Source organism: Chironomus tepperi, unplaced genomic scaffold (assembly GCF_022539635.2).
Source record: "Chironomus tepperi strain 1889 unplaced genomic scaffold, CSIRO-AGI_Ctep_v1 contig_89, whole genome shotgun sequence".
In the NCBI taxonomy this organism is placed as follows: domain Eukaryota; kingdom Metazoa; phylum Arthropoda; class Insecta; order Diptera; family Chironomidae; genus Chironomus; species Chironomus tepperi.
The window spans coordinates 1,546,096-1,562,518 of NW_027226211.1; the positions used below are offsets into that span (position 1 = coordinate 1,546,096).

Sequence of the window (16,423 nt, forward strand, 5' to 3'; positions counted from 1 at the left end):
GGCGGAAAATTTGTAAAAAAAATTCATAACAATTTGAGAATTTGACACGTAAGCATCTTGTTTTCTAAATATGAAAGCAAAATTGAGTCTTGTTAGCAAGGTAAGTGATAAATATAATTAAAGATGAAGTTATAAGTCCTACAGTCAATGCATACATAGTATTATTTTTGAATTTTCAGTAAAAATTTATGAAATTAGAGCTTGAATAAAGAATTTTAAGTTCAATTTAAGATATTATTTTATTAAATTTGCATAAAATCGAATTTAATATCATAATTAATAAAAAATAAATATTGAGTTGTCAATACGCAACAAATGAATCAACAAAAGTTTCAAAAGCTTAGAAACTTTACGCCAATTTGTTTTCATCTGAAATTCGCATCATTGCAAGTTATTAAAACAATAGATATGTTATAAACACAAAACGGTTACAGCAGATGTTTCATTGCACACAAACAACCGACCTTGTACTATCACTCTTAACGGGGAGCTAAATCAAGTCATCACATAGTAAATCATTGTGTATGTAAATAATCTATAAATTTGTTTTTAAAAATCATCAATATTTCTGCAGAAGTTTTCAGGTAATTTAATTTATTATTCATTCATTTATCATTTTAATAATGTTTTGAAGTAAAGTAGTTTGTTAAGTAATTTTTCCGTGGACATTTGATAAAACTGAGCTACACCCCAATAACTATTAGCGCGTTTTGCGGCAAAAACCTATTTTTTCAAGGCATCAAAGCGAAGGCTTTAATTAAGTAAAAATATTGAAAAAAATTAATTATAATAATATTAGAAAGGTTAAAGTGTTTGATATCAAATATATAAACGTTGGTGCATAAATAGAAATTGAAAAATAGAGTGCTAAAAGCCAAAAAGAGCATTAAAGTGTAAAAGAAATTAGCGTTTGAATTCTTCGCTTGAAAGGTACGAATTTTGAGAGTTTCAGTGATAAAATCATAAAATTTCATTCATAAAAGTGGCAAGGATCAATGCGTTATTACTTATTGCAATGTAAACAATTGATTTTCATGCAGAAAAAAACTCACGATTTGTACACTTAGAAAAAGAAAGAAAAAAAGTTTCTCTTCTCGTTTCTCGTATGTCGTACTCTAAAAAAAACCTTAATTTTTAACATATCTTTTAATATTTTTCCCTCTACAAAAAGTTCAAAGTGAAATAAATTTCATTACATATATGTTTTTATAAAATCAAGCATAATAGAGACAAGCAATAATTCACAAAAAAAAAGTCGGGTCATAAAATTTCATGTTCATGATGGATTTTCAACACCAATGTATAATAAATATATGATGATGATGGTTGTATGAAAAAAAAAAGAAAATGGAATACTACAGGAAATTAATAAGGTTAAAGAAAAATTTTTAATTAGTAAATATTATTACAATTAAACAAGTACATTAGATTTTCCGCGCAAAGAATTTCTTGTGATAAAACATTTTTCGCCAACCGCTGTTTTGATAATGTGAAGAGTTTTGTGCTGTGCCTTTCGGGAAAGGAAAAAAATGTTCCGTAGAAAAGCAGCAGCAGCAAATTTTTTATTTGTATTTGTGCGCGCGTTGAACTGTGTGTATAATGTGTACAGACATAAAGTGCCAATGTGCCTTGAATGTGTGCTAGTGTGTAGAATATAATAGAAGAAAAAATTATACTCGGATATCTATATTGTCATAGAAAGAAAAAAAAAATCAGAGGAGAGAAAATTGAGTCGCCTGTTAGAGTTTGACTCAATATTATGTTGTTACAAAAGGATCTTAATAATAAATACATAATTTTTGGAGCTCAAAAAGTGTATATTTGATGTGTAATAAATTTTTTTGATGTGGTGTCAAACCACCATTATTGAAAAAATAACATATGTATCGTAAAAAAAATGCCATTTGAATGTTTTTTTTCTGTAATGTAAAATATACTTTTAGTGCATGTAACATAAGAAAATTTCCCACCAAATTCATACGTATGTACACAATGAGTGAGAGAAAAATTATATTGCAACAAGTTTTCCTTGCCTATTGATTATCAATTCGAAGGTCTTAATATTACAACTTCATAATAAGATAAAAATTTATATAGTTTTACACAAAAATAATGCTTTAGTGTTAACGAATATTTTTTTTCTTTATATTCTTTCTTTTATTTTAGTGTTTTTATGATTATCAGCAATTTTTTAATTTGGATAAATGTAAAGAATTCATTATGTGAGAAATATGTTGTAAATAATATTTGAATACGCAAAGAGCAAACAGCATGAATGAAATTGATCCAACAAAAACAAGTAACGGTAGTGTAACATCTGAAATTCAACATCAAGAAGGATCACCTCAAAATTCAAATCGATCACCATTGTTATCGTCACTATTGACATCAGTACATAAGCATGATAATTTGTCAAATGGGCAAGAAAAGTCAAAAAGTGTGCATGGTTTGATGATGCCTTCGTCTGCATCAGCTATTGTCGCTAATCCACAGTATGATGAATCAGTAGCATACTTAAAGAAAGCATCACAAAATTCAGATAATAACGGTGGAACGAAAGAGGTGGATTTATCAACAATTAATAGTCATAGGAATAGAATTCATAATAATTTGAATGAATTACTTCAGCGTAACAATAATAATAATAAAGTAGCATCAAGTGAAACAACCACAAAATCAATTTTAGAAAATTGCTTATTGAAACCGTCTACAGTGAAAAATCAACAGCATCATCGAATTGAATCTCAATTTTATAACAAGATGAATGACAGAGATTATCATCATGGAAGCAGTGGTTCCTCATCAGCTACATCTGTATTAAAATATGCTCATCAAGAAGAAAATCGTAAAGTTGAGCCACTCAAAATTAATTTGAATAGAGATCGAGAACGAGATACTCTTAGGACTGTCATAAAAGTACCACAACCGCACTTGTATGAGACTAGTCCAACAAAAATAACAATTAAGCCGCCTCATCCTCCCCCTGATCGAAATAATAGTGTCATAACAACATCTCCAAATTCTGCTTCAGTTTCTATTTCCCCAACGTTATCATCATCATCGCACTCATCAGAGTCATCTTATGAAAATTTTAATGATTCACATCAGCAGCGTCCTTCATCAATTCAAGTTGTTCCAAAATTGCATTTACGCACACCTCCTAATCATGAGCAATCAGAGCTCCATATCGTGCCTAAACTCACAATAACTGGTCTTAATTCACCGCAGACTTCATCAACATTGCATAATCAATTGCAAAATGAGCAAGCAGCAATGAGAGATCATAGTGTAAATAGTATTTTAGACAGTCCAGCTATACCAAAGCTGACTATTAAGAAAGATAACAATACACATGAGGGATTCTATCATTTGAATCACGAAGGAAATACAATTCCTAAACTACATATAAAAACAAATCATCATCATCACCATACTTCGCAAAAAGACGGAATGAAATTGACGATTAAACCCTTATCGGAGCAACCGCCAGTGCCCAAGTTAACGATCAAAACAACTGATAATGATACAAAGACAATTGTTAACTCATTATCATTTGATAGTGAACAAGCTATACCAAAATTAACAATTAAAGCAAATCAGCTGCCTATGACACCGAAATTAACAATCAAACCGGTTGTGAGGCCACCAGAAGAACAATCTCCGCCACAAGAGGAATCAATTCCAAAAATAACATTGAAAGCCGTTAACAATAGTACAATCTTTGAGAAAGTTGTCCCAAAATTAGTCGTTAAACTTCCAAAAGAAACAAAACCAGACGATGAAGAAGAAGATGATGAAGAAAAAGAATCATCATCCTGCAGCTCGACACCATCGCCACCTCTACCGCCAACAGTTCCAAAACTAAATATTAAACAGATTCCGAACAAGGAAGTGCCTAAGCAACCAGTGAAAAATTGTACTGATTCGGCTCCACAGTCAGAAGTTAAATTTTCTATTAATCGGTTAATTGGAGCTTCGGAGGAGGGATTGGAGGATAAGATGGATGAGAATTTAGTATGTAAGCCATTGGAAATCAATACGAGTGTTTTGAAAAATGCTGATTCTGGTCAAGATTCGCCAAGAATTATATTGAAAATTAATAAAACAAATAATGAATCGACTACAACGGAAATTATTCCACAATTGACTGAAAATGTACAGAAAACAGTTAGCGTTAATCATAAACGAACTCATCCAAATGATAATGCTGACGAGCAGGAAGAACTTCCGAAAAAGCCTAAACTCAATGATGAGGATGATGATGTTATTATTATAAATGATAGTGATGCATCAAATGAAGCCTCAAATCATGTAAAGAGCCTACCGCAGCAGTCATTTGTTCCAGAGGCTACAATTATTCCCGAAATAGTTCAAAAAACTGAAGAATCAAAAGTAGATTCTGTTTCAACTCCTGCAGTGACATCAGGAAGAAGTTTAAGACAAACAAGAAGAAATCATGAGGCGGCTCTCAAAGCACAACAGCAGCAAGAACAGAAGCAAAAACAAACTAATAATAAGTCACCGCCAATAGTTAATGAACAAGAGAATTCTCAATCTATTAGAGATGAGTCACAAGGAAGTGAATCTATTGATCCATTAGCACTTTCAAATGATGGTGGAAATTCAAATTCAGTTGACGAGTTAATAACACCGAAACGAGGACGTGGTCGTCCAAAGAAAGTCGCACCAGAAAAAGTAGCAATTATATCAGAGGAATCAGTTTCACGAGATCCTTTGGAAATAGATATGCCAACTGAAAGTAATGATAACAGTGCACCAGAAAGCAGCTCCCAAATGGATGAAACAAACGACAGTCAAAAGAGAACATCATCACGAGGAAGGGGTCGAGGTCGAGGAAGATTAAAGCGAACAGTTGAAGTCATTAAGAATGGAAAGCCAGTGCAAATAACACTGGAAGGACATGATGATGATGATTCGCCATCTTTCTCACTTTATAATAGAAGCCTTAGAGGAGGATTTACAGGAAATAAACGATCAAAAGGCGGTAAAGCTATTCGTGGAGGAAAAGGATCAAAATCGTCTCCTTTCATAACACCAGAACGTTCAAAAGATTCATTCTATTTCATGACACCTAATCATACAGAGTTTAAGGTAAGAATTCACATAAAATCCTGTAAGAATTAAATAATATAATTTTATCAATCTTCTAATTATAGGAAAGCAATCGTAAAAAGTTATTCACAACACCATCATTATTTGAAGAAGACACAAGAATGAGTATGAGTGGAAATGATTCGCAATCAATGATAAGAACAATGGAAATGCATTCGAATGAGGAATCACAAAGTTCTGTCATTAGTAGTACAAGTAATACTATTGATGGATCGACAAGCAAGAAACGTCAGAAAAAGATGGAAGTTTGTGATACTGAAGGGTATGTACACTGCAGACAATTTCTTTTATTAGCCTTACTCATTTCATTTTTGACATTTTAGTCGTATGGAGTTTATGGTAGACATGCTTGCAGAATATGATTGGCCACTAAATGAAAACGGAAAGAATCGTGACACGTATATGATTCAAGAACAAATAGCCGAATATCTTGGTATTAAAAGTTTCAAAAGGAAATATCCGGACTTGGTGAGAAGGCCTGTAGATATGGAAGAGAGAAATCATCTTTTTGAAAATGGTTTGGCATCAGAAAAGATGTGTGACTTGGGATTGACAGCTGTTTATGCTAGTGAAGTGTTAGATATTATGTGTAATGATTATCCTGAAAAATATGAAGAGTACAAAAGGTATCAGCGTGAGAAAATATTTAAGCATGCAAGACTTCGACTGGAAACCGCAGTTATTGACAGGAGTCAAATGCAGAAAGATAAGGCCATAACATCCGCATCAGAATGGAATACTAGATTCAATAAAGAGTAAGTTAATTTGTCAATTTGTATAATTTGCAGCACGCTAATAATTCCTTATTTATCCACAGTCGCCGAGAAAATCGTCGTTGTTGTATGGATCTGCAGAACTGTTTGGTTCAAAAACCCACACCAATAAGAGACTACAAAACAACGCCATCAGCAATATATCGATCTCCATATCCCGTTGCACTTGTACCAGGTCAATTTAGTGAATACTATGAAAAATACACTCCTGAACAGCTAGCGTAAGTTTAATTACTTGACATATTTTGTGAACAATAAGAAGTAAATTATCATATCTTATTCTTTTAACAGATGTTATCCAATCAACACAGTCTTAGTTGATTTTAACAGACTCCAAGAATATCTCAAGACTCATCCAGATCCATATTGTTCATCAAGTGACAGTAGTGATAGTTCAGATGATGATAATGAAGGCAGCGATAGTAGCAGCTCAACGGTAAGATTGCAATTTGAATTTCAAGATCTGTTCATTGAGTTAAAAAATATTTGTGTAATTTTAGGATTCTGATTCATCTGATGAATCGTCTGGAGATGAATATGAAGATCCATTATGCAAGGTCTGTTCCAAGACTCCATACACAAATCGATTTAATCAACCGGAGAAGTTTATTAAATGTTCTACTTGTAAAAATGAAGGTAATTCGAGATTAAATAATTATGCTGAATGCAAATTAACATTAATTTTAATTGTAGCACATCCTTCCTGCATACAAATGTCTCAGAGAATGTACGTCCGATCATTAGCGTATAGTTGGCAATGTTCCAGTTGCAAATCGTGTAGCAAGTGTCGAAAATCAAAGGATAATAAGATGTTATACTGTATTCAATGCGACAGAGGCTTTCATATTTACTGTTTGGGTCTACGAAATGTTCCCGAAGGTAAAATAAGATAAAATTTTCATAAATTTTAAAATATTTAATTGCTTTTTATTTGTTTAGGCCACTATCACTGTGTTAACTGTACGATTTGTTCTGATTGTGGATCTAAGTCACCTGAAGGTCAATTTAATCCAAATTTAACACAACAACAACGACAAGATTTGGCAATGATAGCACAATGGAATCATGAATTCTCAATTAATCCATTAACAAACATTCAAGAGCACAAGGCAAGCTTATGTTTGCCATGCTTCAGGAGAAAGAATCAAAAAAAGACGGATGAGTAAACTTGTTTATTGTATTATCACAATATATTTTGTCACATCATCATTTCTCTAACCATTATAGAATCTTAAGAACATGATTTCAATCATTTCTTTATCGACAAAAATAATTAAAAAAACTTTTCATTCATATATTTTTAAAGAAACTGAGATTCAAGCAATTTTATGCATATTAAACATAAACAAATAATTAACTATATTAACTAAGAAGAAAATAAAGCAAAACATCATAAATAATAACAATGCTAAGAGCTTGAATTCACTAAATAAAACATGAGTGAAAAAATGGTGAATTAAAACATGGATATAAAAAAATAACAAATAACTCTAATTCAAAAAAAATATTTTTAAATAAAAAAAGTAAATTATTTATTTTGAATTAATTTTTTCAATTAAAAATGAGAAAGATGATGATATAATTTTGTTTTTTTAAATATTAGAATGAATGAATAGGAAAAGATTATGGAAAGGGAAACGGATTTTTTAAATGGTAGCGCACTGTACTTTGGAATAACGAAAAAGCGCCGAACAGAATAGATAAATATGATATGAAAAGAGGATATGTTTGAAAGTCAGAGGTTTAGTATTGGATATATAGTGATTTGAGAGATTAGGAACTTTTAAAGTATTTTGAAATAAAAACATTCGGCATCAAAAGTAGCATAAATGAATAGATCTGATACTAAACCTTTGACTTTAGTACTTGATGTAAATTTTGTTTCCAACACAAGTTTTTTATTTTATATAAAAAAATATATATATAAAATTATTATATATTAATTAATCAATGAAAGCAACACAACACACACACAGAAAAACAGACACTTATATAACTGACTGTAAATAGAAATTTATCTTAATATGCAATTTAATTATCATCATTATTTTTTTTAAAAATGATTTTTTTTTTCTTTCGTTATATTGGATAAATGGTGAATATTTCTATTATTTTTTTTTCATTTGAAAAATTTCTATGTTTCTCAGCGCGCTGAAATGTATAATTATTAAGTAAATAATATATATAAAAAAGAAAAAATCAACAAGAAAAGTAAGTTAAAATAATTAATAAAAAAACTCTTTTATTAGAATATAGTAAATAAAAAAATACAAAATTGAATGCGAGAATGAAAAAAAAAAAATATTAAAAGTAAAAAATTGACAATTCTGGGACTACATTAAAAATATAAAAACATTTTTTTAAGGAATATAAAACAAAATTAAAAAATTTTCTAGTTATTTGTTTTTACTAATATTGATTTAATATATTATAATTTTAAAAAAACTAAAACGAGTTTAATGTTTAAGATCCAATTGCACACATGCTAAAAAAATATTAAAATAAATTATTTTTAATTTAGCTACAGAAAGAAGAAGAAAAAAAAAAATGAAATAAAATAATTGAGTTATGGTTTAGTTAGATTTAAATTATCCATTATGTGAAATCCCCATTTTAGGTAACTCATACAATTATTTTTGTACATAAAAAAAGAATGGAAAATGATTATTAAAAATGATAAAAAATAGAAAAATGTGATTTTTATTGACTTGTTATCTTGTTTTCAGATTTTATTCATTTTTGAACATTTGCTAGTTGAAAACATAGCTCATGTCTCCATTAAGTCATGCCATAACAGGCAATTAGATCACTTTTAGGTTTTCTTCATCCTAAAAGCATTTTGTTTGCCTGTTATGGATAGTAATTGACACAGAGCTCGAATTTGACTCAGATTTTGCATGGAACTTGAACAAACTAGGACGTTGACTTATATATTGATTGAGTGCACTAATGTTGGAATTGTGCATTGTCTGTTGAAAAAACAGTTGATTTGGATATTGTATGAAATAGTCAATTCAACTGCATATGAAATTAAAGTCAAATTCTTGCTCTGACAATAGGATTTTCATTTCAATATCGATAATCATGTGTTCCAACAGGTAAAGAGCATGCTTTCATGGTGTATAAAGACCACTACGATACATAAAAGAAGTTTTTTTTGCCTATAACGACTGAAAAGTGTTCTATTAATGATTCTCAACCTGACAGTAAGCTTTTGCAAATTCTCGTGCTCCTATAATCACAAGCAAATCATAAATTGCATTGAATCTTACAGATTTCGAAGCCATAATTTCCTTTCTGATTGAACAAAAATTAATTATGACTACTTAATGCCCAGTTGATATCCAATTCTAACATATTTTTGTCCAATCGGTCTTAAACCTTATGATCAGCTTCATTTCTCTCAAAATCTCCAACATACCTTCAAAAAATTGTCAATTCATTGAATTTTTCAAAAATTTCATTATAAAAAGGGTTAACAATAAAATTTTTGAGGACATCCATTCCACTCATATTATAAAAGGTTTATTGATCGCACGATAAAAATCATAAAAAGCCTTCTCATCTCTTTTATTATGATTTTAAGGTTTATTATTGTTCAGATTGTTATTTTCATATGACACGCGACATATCCACAAGAACTTTTTCATTTCATATCCAGTTTTAAATAACACACGGCTTATAAAAATAAACAAACAAACAATTGAAAAGAAAAGAAATTCGAGAGATATTTTGGCATGTTTTGTCGAGAAAGCCAACTGACGACTCCTCAAGACATTCTATTCAATATTTTTGCATCTTTATCCTTTTGTATGTTTTCGCAAAAGAAGGAAATAACGTTGTTGTTTTTGGGGATGGAGAGGAAATGAAGTCATAGAGGATGAAGAGAAATTGTAACTTGCTGATTGACAAATGTTAAAAGAGAGGAAAAGTGAAAGAGTAATTCATCATAGTCTGTCATTTAGACAATAAATGAAGGAGAGAAGAAGAAAACAGCAAATGTCTGGTGAATATTTAGTTGACAAATCGATATGCGTAATTTAAGAATCGCATTGCCATTCAGCCGGATATAAACATCATTTTTCCATTATTATTTATCCTGAAATGTGTCATTTAGTAAGCTAATTGATTTAAAATAAGTTAGACCACATATGATAGTTTAAAATTACATATTGCTGGATGTGTAGGTGGTCTGTTTGGTTATGACGTCCATAGCAATTTTTGGGTTTTCAGACATCAACTTCTTAATGATATTTGCATGATAAGAAGAAATAGTTTGTTAAAAGAAGAGTTCCTAACAGGCAGCAAGCATGCTTTTTTGGTACACAAAGACCTCTAAAAGCGGTATCTTTGCCTGTACGGGATTGACAGGGCTCTGAGAGTCCGGAATCCACAAGTCAATCCACATCAAACTTACTGTAATCATGCTTCTATTTATGTGGATTTTAGGCTACAACAAAAGGATTTCCATCAGATTCTGTTGCTTGCTCTGTCAACTAGTTTGTCCACAAGTTGAGCTGACATCCACATTGGAGTCCACATGGCAGGGCGCATCCATATTGCTTACTAGAACCATGCTCCTATGTGGAACAACAAAAGGCTTTCTATCAGACTATATTGTAGACTCTGTCATCTAGTTTGTGCTAATTCTTTGGCCACACTTTGAGCTGACATCCAGATTGGAGTCTTTTTAACCCAGACTCAAAGCACATCCAATGAGGATGGTCTTCTAAATTTTAGACAGCACAGCATTTTTGAACAACCCCAAATTATTGTTTATGAGAATCTAGACTAGATAATGTCTAATTCCATGATGCGTGTGCCATGGCAACATAAAAATATCATGTTGCGAGAAAAGGAACTGAAAAGTCACAAAAAAAGAAAGTCAATTAATCATTATTGATGCAAGTTGTTAAGAATGCAAATTGCTTGCAGCTTCTAAATTTTTGTGATGAGAACTGTAAACCGTTAGAGTTTCCTTGCATAACGACATTCAGTCCACAAAAAATTTCCATTACTTCGAAGCTTAAAACTCGATTTAATTGGATTCTTGTTAATTCAAGTTATTCAAATCGCATGCAAGTTTTTATTTTTTTTTGGAATCAATTCAACACCTTCCGAAAATTTTCCATTAGTTCAAAACTGGTCTTCAGCAGACACTTGAGGGCTCTTTGTCGTAGACTCGAATAATTGACACACAAAATTTCTTGAACAAGACTCCAAAAAAATTTAAATGTCGCACTGTTCATGTAAGACAGTTGCGATTTCTAATGTCAAAATATTTTGTTCATATATGCTTGGCATGTTATATACAGTGAACAATGAGTGGACAATACTGGTTTTGTAATCAATCGATTGGAGACTGATATTAAGTTCAATGTCAGAAGTTAATAAGAATTGAAAAAAAAAGTAGAAGCACAAAGAAAGACGAATTGTAAGTGGCGTTCTATGGCGTTAAGTGCTAAACTTGGTCTTTGAATGGCTCTTCAAGAACATATTATGGACATATATTTGTTCGTATTGAAAATTCTAGAGATACTAACGAATATACAGATATTAATTTACTGTGAGCTTTAGGGTAATGTTGTAGATGGAGAATGTAGAGCTTGAAATCCATTTGAATTTTAAATGGAGTCGACTCAACTTTTCATTGCAAGATCGTAGTCATCTTAGAGTTTTGGTACACAATATTCTTGTTTCAGCACAGTCGTTAATATACCCTAACAGGCAAAGAGACCTCGTTAAGTACCGTAGTGGCCTTTCTGCAACATGAAATCATACTCTTTGCTTGTTAGGAATAACTACTTCGAATGGAGCAAGTCGGTTAATTGATTCAATATTCAACTTTGGATTTAAGTCAACTTCGGCACTAATTCAAATTCACGCTGGCCATGGGTCAGATTTTTTAATGATTTACAGGCTTGTGATGTATTTTATTGTAGCAATTTCAGCATTTACTGGGTCTTAGATTCACAGATCTGCAGTTTTCGGCTATATTTTGGAGTTTGTTCAAGTTTGGAAGTCTGCAATTTTGGACAAACTCTAGAAAATATATGCCTTTATAAGTTAACTACAGATAGCACACAAAAGCAGTTAAATTCAATCAACATTATTTCAAATGAAATAACAGTTAGAGCAATGCAAATCAGTGATTTTAGCCATCCTCAAACCAAAAAAACCGAAATAAAGCGTCATTCTGGCCTTCATAAATTGTCATAAATATGGACGAGGAAGAAGAAAAGACCAAAAAACTATTCAATGCATGCCATGATATTTGCAAAATGAGAACTGAATGAAGAGGAACCGAAAGAAGAGATGAACAAACAAATGAATCCTTCCGCATTTTTAGGGATAAAAATGTGATGATTTTTATATTGAAAAAAGGGGTAAAATTTCCCATCACGAGACAATGACAATTTCTACACACATGCTATTATTATGGGCATTTCTATGTCTATATCTTCTATATTGAACCAAAAAAGGTGATACGTCTATTGTATGAAATATGTGTAACGGCATTGTCAATTGTTATTGTGGGTGATTGAAAGATATTGCAAATTTTGCTGTACATTCAATAGCACATCACATCAACATCAACAGCAATAAACCCCAACAAATTCATAATGTTATAGAACATACAGCCCTTTCAATTTCTCTTCCTATATTTACAAAATCAATAGCAGTTGATGCGTTTTAACTTAATTCCAAAAAAATAGAAAATGGAGGGTTTTGCGTACGTGTTGTGTTTTTGCATTGTCAGTGGTCAGTGGTTTGTAATAATAATGAATAATGAAAGTTTAAAGCGAAATTTTTTGACTATTTTTCAGATCGTGAGAAGAAATTTTGGATGTGGGACATGAATGGGAATGGGACATGCATTGAAATCTTTTCTTTGGGTTATGATGTTTGTAAGCTATTTGAACGGGTTTGTTACATTTTAGGCTGACTTTAGTGAATGGGTAAGGATGAAAAAGTAAATTTTGGAATAGTTTGGAATTGACTCTTCCCGAGCAGTGAAGATCTATGTCTGAAATTGATGATTGTTCGAATTTCTAGCAACATTCATGGTTCTAAGCAGCAATTGGTAGTCTCTAAGATACCTTTTCTTCTACGCATTGACGATAAGACGAAGAAATGCCGTGACTGCTGGTTTTATCACATATTTGTAGTGAATAATTAAATTAGTCACATCGTGTCGCTAGATTTTGTATCAAAATTTAAATTAATTTTTCTGAACTTTAAGCTACGAGCTGAGCTGGTTTAATTATATGAGCATACTCATGAACATGCTCCTTGTATGTTCGGGGCTAGAGATGGTATATGCGACATGGGACTAGATTAGTGGCAACATCTTAATTTATTTCAAACAAATAACAGCCAAATTCCAAGTTTGTATAAAACACTATCAATTTGTAAAATTACAGCATTTGCTTTACAGATTAATTATTGCTCGTGAAACTGACCCAATAGCTTACAAGAGATTACCAATTTCCATACCAAATGCAATACTGTCTTTGTCAACAGCTATTTTCTTTTGATTTAAATCTTTTAAGCCACGCAACTTATCTTCAAAAAAGAACCTAAACGTCAGCAATTTCTTGCATGCTCATTTCATAATATAAGTCAAATACTCTTACCTTCTTCAATAATCTTTAAGTCCTCAAAAAAAAATACTGCCTGAATTTAAGCTAAGAATATTTATATAGAGCAAATTATAAACCTGATTATTGTTGTTTTTTCTTAATCGACAACATAAATTTTACCTAAACAAGTGTGACTTAAGAAGTACACATATAGGGACGGCAAGAAGCATGTGAAAACAAAAACATGTCACTAAGAACAACTTAGTATCTTTTACAGGAAAATCACGTGGTGTGTTAATTAAAAGCTGGACATTACGTCTGGTGAATAGATGATTCACTAGATTTTTGGATGTCATGAGTGTTTTTGTTTGATTTATCAGGCTTTCGGTGGAAGTTGAACCAAAAAAAGCTATTCAGATCTGTAATATCCAGAACATTACATAATATGCGTCTCAGGGCTAAGGACATTTTAACGTCAATCCATCTGCACTCAAAATTAGATCTATATTTTAATGTGTAATCATTTCCTTGACGACATTCCTGCCTGAAGCCTACCAAGGAATGCTGCGGGCCGTGTTCCTACTACATATGATGCACATGAGACATGCGAAAAATTTCCTATGCCGAGTCTCGAAGTCAAGATCGCAAAGTGGAGTATTGCAATAATAAAAGTACTAATCCATTCCGCAATTGAGCCAATCCGACTCACGAAAGTTGAACCGAATTCTTTGAAAATCGTTTCAAATTTCAAATTTGTTGACCAGACCAACTTTTCTTGTATATGATCTGATCTTAGCTTTGACTATAAATTATCCTTAGTAGTCTCATAACTTTTAATGCTCAAATTTATGTTGAGAATAATAAAACTGAAAGTCTTACATTATATAGCTTAAAAAACGAGTTGAATCAAGTCTATGCCAAGTCACAGCCTCAAAAATTGTATGAATTATTACCCCATAAATTACGAAAAAATTCCATACTCTAATTTAGTTAGTTGACTTGTGTTGGACTTCCAAAAACTGCAATATTTTACAACACCAAAGCATATAAAAATGGGGAAAAAATAATTTTATGGATGCATTGACAGTCGTAATAATATTAACTTTCGTCTTTCTTTTTTGACTGTTGTTTGTTGTCATACTCTGGGTCCTTGAGCGATTACCTCAATATAAAATAATAAAATAAGTTAAATATCCAATGGTCAATTTCCCTTTTTATTTATTTTTTTGTCTTAATCCTTTAAATTATTATATTGCAAAAAATTAAAAAATAAAGTCACTCAGTCACAAGAAAAAAAAGTTGTTTATTTTATTGTTTTATTGAAATTATATAACAAAGAGTAAAATAGAAAAACAAAAATTTTACGCTTTAACCGAATTACCTGAGATTCATGTAAGTATGCAAATAAATGTTGACCATTGCTAAGGATTAGCAATTTTATGTAAATCATCTCATCTTCAGGTATAACTCTTTACTTAACTAATTTTCTTAATTCTTAAATGAGCAATATAGTAATTAAATGAGTTTTTGCTTCTTGGAAGGATCTTGTCATATACTCAGAGAATCAGAATTTATTGCTGCCTTTTTTTTTGTGGTAGTAAAGAAATTAATATATTCTATGAGCTGTTGACCTAGTGACTTAAGCGTAATTGTTCTCATTTTGTGTATTTGAGTTCTATTTACTTATTTCGCTGACCGGAGAGATCAGCTGTGATCCATGGACTCTCTTAATTGACTTCTAAAATTGGCTTTATCGCTGACGATTGTGTATAGAAGTAAAGCATGCAATTGGTGATTTTTGACAGATTTTAATAAGAATTTTGAAGAAATTTATTTGATTTTATTTTGAATTTATCAGTAATTAGCTTGCCAATACTTAAAAAATGATGATATATAGGGTGTTTTTGTCTTACCGCTCAACTAGCCCTAAAAGGTAAAGAGGCCACTTTAAGGTACCGTACGTTCTGTATCATAAAAGCATGCTCTTTGCCTGTCATGGTAGGTTAACAATCCGTTTTTAAGCTAGAAAGTCTTCTAGACTAACCAATAAACTAGTCAGCACAATAGCCAGCTAGTCAACCTATTACACCAACAGTGCATCATTTTTGCTAGGGCACTCCTTGACGGTAAGGCGCGAATGACACCGTGTTGACTGATTTCGAATCTTTCTTTAGTGAAAAATGGCGGTTCGCACACATTGTGCCGCTCGAGCTAGCTAGTCAGTTATCGTGCCAAACACATTCATAATTAGTAAGTAATCAACCAGTCAACAACTTTACCAGCCACCCATCAACCCAATTCAAATACACAACAAAGTGTTCCTCTTCAAAAATAATCTCAAAATCTTCTTCATCTTCTCCTTATTCTTCAATATTTGCACAAAAAAGACCATTAAATCATGGGATAATAATCCAATTATTGACTTCTCAGTCAATCAATCATAATCAAAAGATGTAAAAGGTCGATTAACGGTTTTGCGATTTTTATATGACACGATGACAAGCATGATTCCCACATATTATTTATTTCGTACCCAAAAAATTCATATCTTCATCCTTTTAAAATTGAGAGAATTTCATATTCTCTACTGTCACACGGAATAAAAGGAATAGAAGAGACTGAGAAAAAAAAGTATCAAAAAAACCAAAAATGAGCAGGTGAAATAAAGAAAAATATTTGCAAATCCTTTTCCTACTTTCTTTTATGTCCGCATTATAGATGGATTTTGTGGATAATTTAAGGGCCTTTCTTTCTGATTCTTCACATTCACTAGCATATCATCATAAATGTGTGAATCGACATAAAAATAAGATACATCGTTGGATACACATTTCCTGAATTACGGTATGTTTTGTGATCAACTGTAAAATTTTTTCATATTATTCAGATTATTGATGAAAAATTTATAATATTTTAATGGATGTACATGAAGAT

General features: G+C 31.4%; 1 protein-coding gene across 1 annotated transcript; it reads left to right on the forward strand.

Moving 5' to 3' along the window:
• Positions 1 to 751: 751 nt before the first annotated feature.
• e(y)3 (enhancer of yellow 3) lies at positions 752 to 8,438 on the forward strand. Its single transcript, XM_070635414.1, has 9 exons — positions 752 to 930; positions 2,167 to 5,112; positions 5,178 to 5,395; positions 5,457 to 5,888; positions 5,951 to 6,127; positions 6,198 to 6,342; positions 6,407 to 6,542; positions 6,600 to 6,785; positions 6,846 to 8,438. The coding sequence occupies exons 2-9, from the start codon at positions 2,272 to 2,274 to the stop codon at positions 7,070 to 7,072; spliced, it is 4,362 nt and encodes a 1,453-aa protein (XP_070491515.1). The 5' UTR covers positions 752 to 930; positions 2,167 to 2,271; the 3' UTR covers positions 7,073 to 8,438.
• Positions 8,439 to 16,423: the final 7,985 nt, after the last annotated feature.